General features: G+C 24.9%; 1 protein-coding gene across 1 annotated transcript; it reads left to right on the top strand.

Moving 5' to 3' along the window:
• The first annotated feature begins 4329 nt into the window (after window positions 1–4329).
• LOC112603374 (tRNA (uracil(54)-C(5))-methyltransferase homolog) lies at window positions 4330–11662 on the top strand. Its single transcript, XM_025351903.1, has 9 exons — window positions 4330–4501; window positions 5928–6113; window positions 6184–6333; window positions 7276–7471; window positions 7688–7815; window positions 8202–8425; window positions 8607–8847; window positions 10766–10958; window positions 11053–11662. The coding sequence occupies exons 1-9, from the start codon at window positions 4418–4420 to the stop codon at window positions 11589–11591; spliced, it is 1941 nt and encodes a 646-aa protein (XP_025207688.1). The 5' UTR covers window positions 4330–4417; the 3' UTR covers window positions 11592–11662.
• Window positions 11663–12007: the final 345 nt, after the last annotated feature.

Raw genomic sequence — 12007 nt, 5'->3', positions numbered from 1 at the left:
AAAATATTTTATTTAAATTTGATACTTGTTAATAATTTTTTAGACATTTTAAGTATATAATCTAAAACCATATGTTATCTAGTGACTACTTCCTACTACAGTAGCATGTATGAAGTTTGTTGTTGATATAATTACCATGGCAACAATATAACAACTCATAATGTCACTCGTGGAGTCGTGAAAAGTACATTAGGGTAAATAATGAAACGAATATTATATTATGATTATATAACTAATTATTTTAGATTCTGGCTAAGTGACGAATGTATCAGTTTAACAAAATTGTTATTTTTACTTAAATTCGTTTTTGATAAAAACACATTTTGTTTTTATGTTAGGAATAAAATTTAAAAAACGAATAACTGTAGAGATTTGAAACTCTAACCAAACATTCATATTATACGTATAACCTTTTTAACCAATATGATAAAATTTTAAAAATATTTTACTTCTTTTTGTGTCGTTTATTGATAATATTTTGAAAATTTAATCGATGTACTCATATATATGATAACCCACTTATTTTTGAGTTTTTTTTTTTAGTTATTATTATTATTATTATTATTAAAAAATATTAAAAACACATGGTCACATTTTTTTTATTTTATAGCAATAAAGAAGTTACAGTTCAAATTTTAACAAAACTCATTAAAATTACAAAAATTATTTTTTTAAGTAAAAAGTAATTTTATTTTAAAAGTTAGGGGTCTTGTAATAAATTTTCAAGTGTTTCTCTTTAACAATTATAACTAAAATTTTACAATGAATAAATCAAATAAGAAGTATAAAAATTTAAATCTATTATAAGAAATTACTTTCAATATTTAAAAATCTAAGCACTTTTACTGTTTCAAAAAAACGAAGATGGACAAAAATAATATATAGTATAATGAATATTAATAGGTAGTTAAAAGCTGTTTAATACATTTAATACATCCATTACTTGATTCTTAGCAGTTATTTATTTGATTATTGGAAAAATATTTTTATTGAAGTATAATAATATGAATTTGCAATTGAATAAATTTGACATGAAATCGCGTTGTATTGTGTGGGGGAAAATTTTCTCCATGGGTAATGCAATAATTGAAATTAGATAATTGTCTTGTTTCACTAGTAAAAATATTCTTGTTGTCCCTTCGTATGAACACTTTGTAAAATTATTATAATTAATACTTAATGTTAATAATCTGCAATAATATAAATCAACAATGCTTGTATGTTGTACATGTATATATATACTAAGTATGTAGTATATTGTATTATTTCTTATCTAATCAAGTAGGTATACATTATTAAATTTTTCCATCTTACAAACGGTTACGTGAATAAACCTATCCGTGTAATATGATGATTTTTGTTTTATGTAGGTATTTTATAATTTTATCAGTATAGTATTTGAATAAATACACTATTTTTAATATAGGTTATCATTTATGAGTTACCTATTACTTATTGCTATACAATCTTATCTCGTAAATATAAAATATTTATTTATCTCTCGATTTATGAGTTATTATATCAATTATTAAAATAAAATAATTGTATGTTTAATTTTAATAAGCAGTTGCTGTCTTTTTATGATAGTTTTATGACCACTGTTTATGTAAAATAAAAAGATATGTTCTTTGTATTCCAAAATAATGTCCTCATCAGTTATTGAATTAATACGTATTAAAACCTTTGACCCTCGTATAGGTCATACATCGATACTACTATAATACTATGCTTATTAATAAAAAACGCATTAGGCTTAAACATTAGCTAAACATTAAAACATTGAAACAATACAATGTACTAATAGCCTATTAGTACACATATTTCTATAAAAAGGTATCCTCATATCATTTAGATAAAATACAAAGGTGTACTATTTAAGTATGATGAAACACATTAGAAAATTATTTATTCCATATTCCTATTTCTCATATTAAAGTTAAGATATTTTGGTACTTTTAATATCATAAGCTTATACATATATAAGATTAAATTGAAAAGTTGGTAGTGTAATGATATATACATTCAGTACGAAGTACACCTGTCAAAAAATTAAAAACAGTAGGTACATTTCATATTTAATAGCTAATACTGTCATACTCAATTCTATCATGAATTATTTCACAACAATAAAACTTTTTATAGCACTAATATATAATGCTAATTTAAAATAAAAACACGTTTCCTCTAACATTTCAGTATATAGCAAAATTTGCATTAGAAATTATTGATAAACAGAGTTAAATCATGGCTTCACTTATACTATTAGATTCTATGAAACTGTTGTATTACTTGTATTCCAATTATTAATATTTCCAAAAAAATTAATTACTTACAATTACACGATCATTATCCTAATAAATTAAAACTGTAAAATTATGTGTTTTTGGTTTAAAAATAATTGGTTAATATATTTATCTTACTCGCTGTAATAATTAGGTATACTGTATGTTAATGTATGCCTCATTAAAACTTTTACGGTATTATAATAGTTTAAGCGTTTTAAAAGGAAGAATGCTAAATTAAGGGATTTAAACGATGTTGATGAGTGGCTACGAAAACACGAAACTTCATTATTTAAGTTTAAATCCGATTAAAGCTTTTAGAAACTAATATTTGATAAAAATAAGAATATAAATATTTTAAGCAACTTAATTAATTTGTGTATTTAATACTCTACTTAATATTATTATTAAATTTACACACTATAATACATTTTCAACGCAATATTATATTGACAATAAAGAAATAGGCAAATAGGTATCTAAAATTTTATATATTTTATATGACTTAATATTTTCGGTATCTACCAGATAACATAATATTACCACAAATTAACTTTTGTGAGTTACCTTTTGGTTATTGACGATATTGTAGAATTTAAATTATAAGATTTATATAATATATTACATAACACATTTTAATTTTAGCTTCATAAATAAATAAAAGCTACACAGAAAGCACTTTTTGACCTTTGATAATATTTAGAGCAACAATTAAGGTTCCACGTTTATTTGTCTACCATATTATTAAAATACATTTCACTTTTAATTATTCTAACTACATAATATTTATGAGAAACAATTTTACTATAAATCCTGTATGGCTATAATATATAATAATATAATAGTGTTATAAAATTATTAATAATAAATATGATTAAAGATAATATACACATAGTCTTTGTTTTAAATATTTTATGTCTATTGTATTTTCTTGAATTCATTTTTAATCGATTTGAGGAATGTACTTATTTTAACTGTGGTTTTTAATAGAATTAAAACCAATTTTTGTATAAAATAAACTAACTCAATTTTGTTTTGTTATTAAAAAATTGAATAAATTGATAAATATATTCTTAAAGAATAATACTTAATCTTACACGTTGTACATACTAACGCTGACACAAATTTATATACTTCTAGAATTTTTGAAATATTAAAATTTAGTTAATTTTTACAAATATATTACTTTAAAAAGTACTGAGTCATTCATTTGTCTTAAAATGTTATACATTACCATTTTTTGGACTTAAATCAAATCTTGAAATCACAAAATTTATAAATTTACATACAAATTAATTTATAACGGTTTAATTTAAATGATATTAAAAAGGTAAATATTTTACTTCTAGACCCTGCTATTATTGTTTATTGGAATATGGTTCCTTTTATATCTCAATAAATTATTTAGTTTTATGATGAACTAAAAAATATAGAATATTTAAATAAACTATAAATGATTACAAACTCAATACGTTTTGATTTTTTTTAGATGACACAATTAATTAAAATAAAATTGTTCATTTATTAATAAAATATTTTTTTATTTATTAACAATTAACAATTGTTTGGAATGTAGGGTTCTAATCCTATTACAAAAAGGGTAAAAAGTTTTTTCATTTCAAAAAACTGTTGATTATTTAAACAATAAACGCATTTATACTAATTATATATATATATATATATAATTCAATTACAATTTCTATAGTAAACAAATAAATATTCTAGTGCAGTTTTAATTTATTTCCCATACGCAAAACGTTAAATCTAAGATCAAGGCTGTTTATTTGTTAAGCGTTTGTTTATTTCATAAAAAGTTAGACACTTGTATGTATTGCATTTATGTTTTTCATAACGTTTTCATGAAATTTTTCATAATTCGATTTTATTTTAAATAAGAATTTATTAACAAAATTAGCTACCTAAACATCTCAATCTTATCTTTCTTATTAAACATTTTTTGTTTTGTATTTATCAGTACAGGGGTCATAGAGTCTATTATTCCAACAAAGCTATGATATAATTTATTAATCATTCAGTTGCGATACATGGAACATTACTGACGGAAATAGTAAACGATATACTTGTGCATTGTACCTTAAGCGCTTAGTTCATAAAAAGTAATTAAAAAATTAAAAATGAATGTCGCAACACCCGTGAATTCCGAAAAACTACGGTATAAAATAAAAGTTAGCGGTCTCCCAAGGTTTTATTCATTATTGGTAAGTAATTTATATTTTATTTTACTTACTATACAAAATAATGGATAAGTATTTTATATTTAATAAGTATTATTGCATTGGAATGATTATGATAAAGTGATTAAAAACGAGAAAACTTCCATGATTAATGATATCTTAATGAATTATTGTAAAATTAATTAAAAAATAATAATTTATTACTTTATAAATGGCCCATTTTGATAAACGTTTAGTAATTATTTTTACTAATGTTATAATTGTAAAATATTCATGTTTATATAATATATATATATATAGGTAATAGGTATGTATATAATATTATTAAAATGAAATTTCACTTTTTTATATTATATATTACACATCTTTTTACACGTATAATGTAAGTATTGACATGTACTTATATTTAATTCGTAATTAATATCAAGACTAAAAACAATAACATTTAATTTTATAATACTTATTGAATAGGATATAACTACTTTAATATTTAGGTGACAGGTATTTTAGTTTTAACATAAATTTACGCAGGTATATATGACTATTTAAAAAAATATATAAAATAAGTACCAACTATAATAATAATAATAAAAAAATTACTGTTTTTAATTAATTTTTTTTTAATATATACTATGAATTTAAGACTTTGATTTTAATAAATGCGCATATTATAAACCAATAGCCCAATGGTTCTTAAGATAGGGTCTGAAGTGAATATTGTGTAGATATTTAAACATTTTAGTTTTTTCATAAAAAAAGCACAGTAAGCAAAAATATTTACAACTATCAGAAGGTATCAAGATCATTTCGATCTTATCATACAATTTCGATTATTTATAAACATCAGGAACAATGTTGCAACTTCTAAACATATTTAAGTATCCAACTGTATTTTACTGTTCCACACAATAAACAAGTATAAGATCCATTTCTGTAGAATATTAACTATAAAAGATCTATCACTTATACTATATATTGATTTGTATGCACAAAGACAATTATTAACATTGAAACTATTACCAAAACGTTACTCTAAAATATGGCTTGATTTAAAGTCAAATTAAGTGAAACAAATATCATCACACTTAAAATTATATATACCTATCATTTTTAAATTAGATAGATAATCAATTGCTTTAATAAGTATAACAATATTAAGACTTTAGCAAAATAATATAAGCATTATAGTTATGGATTGTTAGTTTTAATAAAAAAGTGACAGGTAATTTTTGCCGTATTAAAAATGAGATATCGAGCTTGATTCACTAAAAAATATATTCTTATTATGATTATAGTAAACGATTTATTTTAAGTATAATCTACATTATTAAGTCGTAAATATTTATGCTGTAATGTAATTTCTTTAAAAAATAGATATACATTTTTCATTACTTTGAATATTTCACTTATAAAAAGTGTAATATTATGGAAAAATGTATTATTATTATAGGATCCATTGTTACAAGAATTTTTGAAAATGATCAATGAGGAGTTGAGATTAAATTGCATACACGCGAGATACAGTAAAAAAGGTAACGCATGGCTGTATCTCACGTTTCCAACCGAATCCGAACAAGCGGTTGCCTTAAAATTATTAAAAAAATATAACTGGAAAGGACGTTCTTTAATCAGTACGGTTAGTGTTCCATCAAAACTTTTGATTATAAATTTAGGAAATCGATACATATTTATTATTTTTTATATAGTTAGTTACAGCCGACACGCCTAAAAACAATTTGAATTCAACACACGTCGAAGGGAACCATGTAGCTAAAAAACCAAGACTCGATATTCCACTTGGTGAACAAGTATTGATGTCTACAATTCCTTATCATAGTATTGAATACGAAGAACAAGTGAGTACAAATTACAAATACGATTATTAATACAAGTTTATAACTATTTATATAACTACAGCTTATAATTATTTTAAAATATAACACAGTGATATAATAATGATATATTCATTATACAGAGTGATTCACCAAGTATGCATACTCCCGTTGGTTTTAGGAATTTTTGAATATACTTTGTAATATACTTGAAGATCATATTTAGAAATTTTTGAATTTTTTATATTACCTAGTTAACGAATGCTTTGTTTGCTGCGTGATGATACGAACTTCTATTTTTAAATGTGAATCATCTTTTCTATTGTAAATTATTTAGCAAATAATTATTAAAAAGTTTTTACTAAGGATAATAATCCTTAATAATAGTTTCACAAAAATATAAAGCATATTTAGTATTAGATTTACTGAATATATTTTATTGTAGTTGGATTAATGTTGATACATTATTTACTAAAATTTTCAAATTTTTAAATCATTTTTTCGTACATTCTCCATAACTACCTAATCTATTATAATGGACTTTTAATTATCCTTAATAATTTAAGTAGTAAAGGTGGGTTTAAAAACAGGAGTTTAAATCTTATCATTACACTCCTAAGTCCTAAGCAGTACAAAACGTCTTGAAAATTTAAAAATACAGTTTTTGAGTGTGATTAAAAATTTTGAAAATCAGATTTTGAGTACAACTATTGGATTTTAAAATAAATAGGGGATGAGCGTAATCGATGAATCACTCTGTATATTCAATATTTATATGTATTTAATCTCGTTCTTTAAAGTTAAAAATATTTTATTGTATAATCGCCATGTACTATTGCACTTATTACCTCGTGCATGACACTATTATCTAATAATCCACACCTAATGAACATTTAATTTAATTAATTTCGTGTATACGGTTACAACGGTTTTCGTGTTACTAATTGGCGATTGGGTTCGAAACAGTTGAGGAAAAAGAGTGAAGAAGCGAGAATATTGTTTCAACGGTTTGGGACGATAATTCAACGCAAGCAACCACCGCTCGCGGAATGGTGTGCGATGCGCAAACGGCAGCTGAAAAGCGATCTCGCGTTCGAACTGTCGCCGATAATACCGTCGAAAAAAATCGACCGATACCGGAACAAATGCGAGTGGAGCGTGGGTGAGTAAAAACTGTTTGATTAAACGCGCGCAAAGAGGTCTACAGACGCATAGTAAAATAATGGGGAGCGTCTGATAAATGTTATTATTATGAAGTCGGTCTTTGTATATAACAGACCGACAGGACACTGTAGCTGCAGCCCGCGATTTATAGCCCAAAGGAATGGGTTTGTATTATACAGTAATACCCACTGGACTGGGTTTAAAATGTATACAGGAATTAATCCCGACAGCGATTCAGTGGCCGTCGGGCTGAGAGTGAAAGATTCGATGGACGGAATCCACTATGTCGGTCCACCGGATTGTCTAAGAAATTTGCCGATGCCAATGATCACGTTAGCGAAGGTAGTGTAGCAATAATAATAATATTGACAAAATAAAATATTGTATTGAACATTTTTTCCTTAACATTATTATTTAATTTACGAACTGCGATTATGTACAATAATAATCGAACAGATATATATATATATATATTATATATATAATTATATCCGCTTTCGGTTACCTATTTTAAAGTTCAAATAATATGTTAAGATTCATTAGTACTGATAATTTATTAGTATATACATATAGTAATTTATCGAAAGATTTCTTTCAATTTTCTAAATCAATCACTTACTGTGTTTAACGGCGTAACATTTATTTTACTATATACAACCAACAATTATACAAGTACTTATCGTTTGTAGACGTGATAGTGTTCTCACATTAGATTGTAATTAATTTAGAAATTCGAGGATTTCGTAAAAAATAATTCTCAAGATTGGAGAATATGGCGCAATATGATAATTCGTATGAACGAAGACGGAGAAGTCATGGTGTCGATAGTTATCAACCACCATCTACTGGACAACGATCAATTATCTAATATTAAATGTTCAATATTAGAATGGTCTAAAAATAACATAACCGAAAACGTAGTATCATTATATTTTCAAGTCCACGGAGAAAAGTGAGTTTAGACTTATTTACTGTGTATTACTCATATACAAAATACAAATGTTCCTGTATTGTGCTTTATGACGCTTTTTAAGTATTGTAATTTAATGACATTTGAAAATTTGTTCTCAACGTTGATCGTTATAAAATATGTAATTTATATATAATATATATGTATAATTTTATGTATGTAGGGCCTTGGCTGATTGTATCAGTACCACAATTGAAGCTGAATTATTGTGGGGACAAAAGTACATTGTAGAAAAGCTATTAAACTTATCGTTAGAAATATCTCCAGCCACATATTTTCGTTTGAACAGTTTAGGTGCCGAAGAATTATGTAAAGTGGTTGCTGATCTTGCCGATGTGAACGAAAATACTACAGTTTTGGATTTGTTCTGTGGGTCTGGATGCTTAGCTCTTACATTAGCCAAGGTAAATTATGAATTTTTGATTAACTCATTTGTCTTACTTTAGATTATAGGTGAGTAATTTAAGCATATTATATTCAGTGTCAAGACTTTTAGGATTCATGTGATTCGTATTTAATTTCTTATTATTTTATAGTTATACGTATAGGTACTTAAGTACATTACCTATATAAAGATTAAAATATTTAAAAGTTGCATTATACTATTTATAAGTCCCAAATAAATGATAATTTCAAACATTTTCTTAATGAATATCAAATTAAAATTCCATGTGGGTTCTACTATATTTTCTTATAAATAATATAATTAAGTCAGTGTTTTTAACGTATTATCAAAAAAACAAACACATTTAGCTAATAACAGTAACACAGCAATAAATCAAAAACTATTAATCAATTTATTTATTATTTATCTATATTTTAGATTTTGAATGGAACAATGAATGTACCTATTGATTTTATAACAGTGTGTATTTTTTTTTATTTTTTTTTTTCTGTCATTACCTTTCGGAGCAGTAAAAATGCTTTTATCTTAAAGTGTAAATTAACGACTTTTCATCAAACGATTTTAGTTTTTTTGTTGTTACTTAAAAAAGTTTTAATCGTTGAAACTTGAAATATTTCAAACGAAATGTAACAAGTGTTGCACACAATAGAACAACAAAAAAAAAAATGAATAAATAAATAACAGTAGATACTATACTTATGAAATGGTACAGAAATTATTAACAAAATTAGATATTTAATCGAAGAATTACGGTTTAAGTTATTTTTACTTAATTAATTTAATAATATTATTTTTGGGGACTTAAGTATTTTACGTATATTATTTTATATTATAAACAATGACATTAATAAAGCATTTAGATTTATTTTAAGCTATTGCACCTGTTTATGCATCGAACCTGTTCATTGCACCGTTCTATTGTATTGACTTATAAGTTAATAACAATAACATCTATACGATATAAATATATTATACCTATATAATTAAAATAACCAATTATTAATAATACTATAAAAATAATGTTTTTGACAAAAATTAACTTCATTTACCGTATTATAAATAATAATTTAAATTATTTTAATAGCAATATAAATTCCCTAATCCATATTATAAAATATAGTAGGTAGTTGGAAAATAGTAGTATAGAGGCTGACAAATCATCTCTCCTTAGAATCGGTTTTTGTATGTATAATGAATAATAATTTATCATTGAATTCAAATTTAAGACACTTATATACAATCATGGGCGCCTAATAGGGTGGAAGGGGTGACAAGACGGGGCTCTTCCCCCCCCCCCCCCGAAAAATAATATGATCTTATAATAAGTATTACCATTATAGATAATTATTTAATTAGGTACTTATAGAGCATACAAATTATTTTTTTCGTTATCACTATAGGGATTTGAAATTAAAAAAAATACATAATATATAATATAGTCGTATTAACGAATAGGTATACGACTAGTAATCGTTTATTTAGTTGATATTTTGATACTTTTTTGACATATTTGCCTCCCCCCCTTAAATTGAATCAATGGACGCCCACGTAACAATTGAATATAGTAGAGTGGTTGCCTACTTTTTCCCTTTTTGATTTTCAACAAATAATTGTTTTTTTTTTCGGCCATATTAATAATTTATTTTTATCGTAAAATAATTCATAACAGTGTAAGATATGATACATAATCTATAAATTTACATGTATGTATCACATCATATTTTGATTTGTCTGTTAATGATGCATCAACTACAACATTTTGGGACACAAGTATTAACATTTATTTGTATAAAAAATTATTTACTATAACAAATTGTAGCATTAGTTAAATAAAATATTATCATTTATCACGTCGTATCTATGTAATTAGTGAAATGGACTTAGAACTATTATATTTTGTATTTTTAATTATATAGAAATGTAAACAAGTCGTGGGCATCGAGCTAATAAAGGCAAATATATTGGATGCAAAAAGAAATGCTGAAATAAATGGAATAGTCAACTGCGAATTCATAGCTGGTAGGACGGAAGATATTTTAGACTCCGTTCTTAACAAACTTAGAGGGTGTAACGTTACTGTGATAATGGATCCGCCTTTAACTGGAGTCAGTAAGTAAAATAAATATTTTAGACCATATTAATATTACTAAGAATATTAATAATTAAAAATTATAACGCTAAATGTACGTTGTTTTTTAAAAAGGTACCGGATTGGTCAGGACTCTTCGTAAATTTAAAGAAGCTATAAATTTAATTTACGTTTGTTCTAATCACAAATTGCCTTTGAAAAATTTGCTAGATTTTTCCTCGGTAGTCAGATATTGGCAAAAGCCAATAGATTCCGATCCATTTCTTCCACTTCGTATAGTTCCTATAGATATGTGTCCTCATACACTTAGGTCAGAATTGGTTTTGCACTTTAAGAGGTTTTGTGTTGATGACATTTTGTCAACTAAAAACGATAGACCGTCAAAAATCTATAACAATAGAAAATTTAAAACAAAATTTAATCCAAGGATATCGGAAACGATTACATCAAGCATTCAACCATCCGCATCCGGAGTGGGTGGATTGTTGAATTACCTCAAAAAAATCGAAGAAAGAGCGTATCAAGAAGGGTTAGCCAAAGGATTGGAGAGGAAAGCATTCCAAATGGGTTATTCGAGAGGACTTCAGTGTGCCACCGCTAATGATAATGAAGATAAATTTAAAAAAGACACTTCTACTAATTCTGATCAGTAATTACAAATTTACGAACACTATAATAGTATTTGCATTTTTATAGTTATAGGTATATTAATATTTGTATAATTTTTAAAGTTCCATACACATAATTCATAAACATAATAACCAGTTCTTTTAAATTGTATTTAAATGATTACCTATACGTTTTACATTTTTACTAGGTAAAATATAAATTAGGTTGTAAATCGAGGAAAAATTATTATGCTCAAGTGCACATTAAACAATTTACAGTTATTAATGTAAGTGCACTATAATAGATAGTTGAAAATAGTTATTTAAATTTAATAAATAATTTTAAGTTAACATTTTACGACAGCATTTTTGTTATACTACGAATTTGACGTGTATTATTATTTCTTTTTTACTACCTACCTAATCAATATTGTTCACTTTACAAACAATATTATATAAAT

Source organism: Melanaphis sacchari, unplaced genomic scaffold (genome assembly GCF_002803265.2).
Source record: "Melanaphis sacchari strain LSU unplaced genomic scaffold, SCAv2.0 Contig106_pilon_pilon, whole genome shotgun sequence".
NCBI lineage: Eukaryota > Metazoa > Arthropoda > Insecta > Hemiptera > Aphididae > Melanaphis > Melanaphis sacchari.
The sequence above is the reverse complement of the archived record's forward strand: the minus strand, read 5'-3'. Positions and strand labels throughout refer to the sequence as shown.

What these genes read in the sequence shown, in the direction of transcription:
- LOC112603374 (XM_025351903.1), top strand. Translation starts at nt 4,418, where the DNA reads ATGAATGTCGCAACACCCGTGAATTCCGAAAAACTACGGTATAAAATA. An exon ending in GTATTGAATACGAAGAACAA is followed by an intron (nt 6,334 to 7,275) that starts GTGAGTACAAAT and finishes GGTTCGAAACAG; the next exon opens with TTGAGGAAAAAGAGTGAAGA. An exon ending in TTTCAAGTCCACGGAGAAAA is followed by an intron (nt 8,426 to 8,606) that starts GTGAGTTTAGAC and finishes TTATGTATGTAG; the next exon opens with GGCCTTGGCTGATTGTATCA.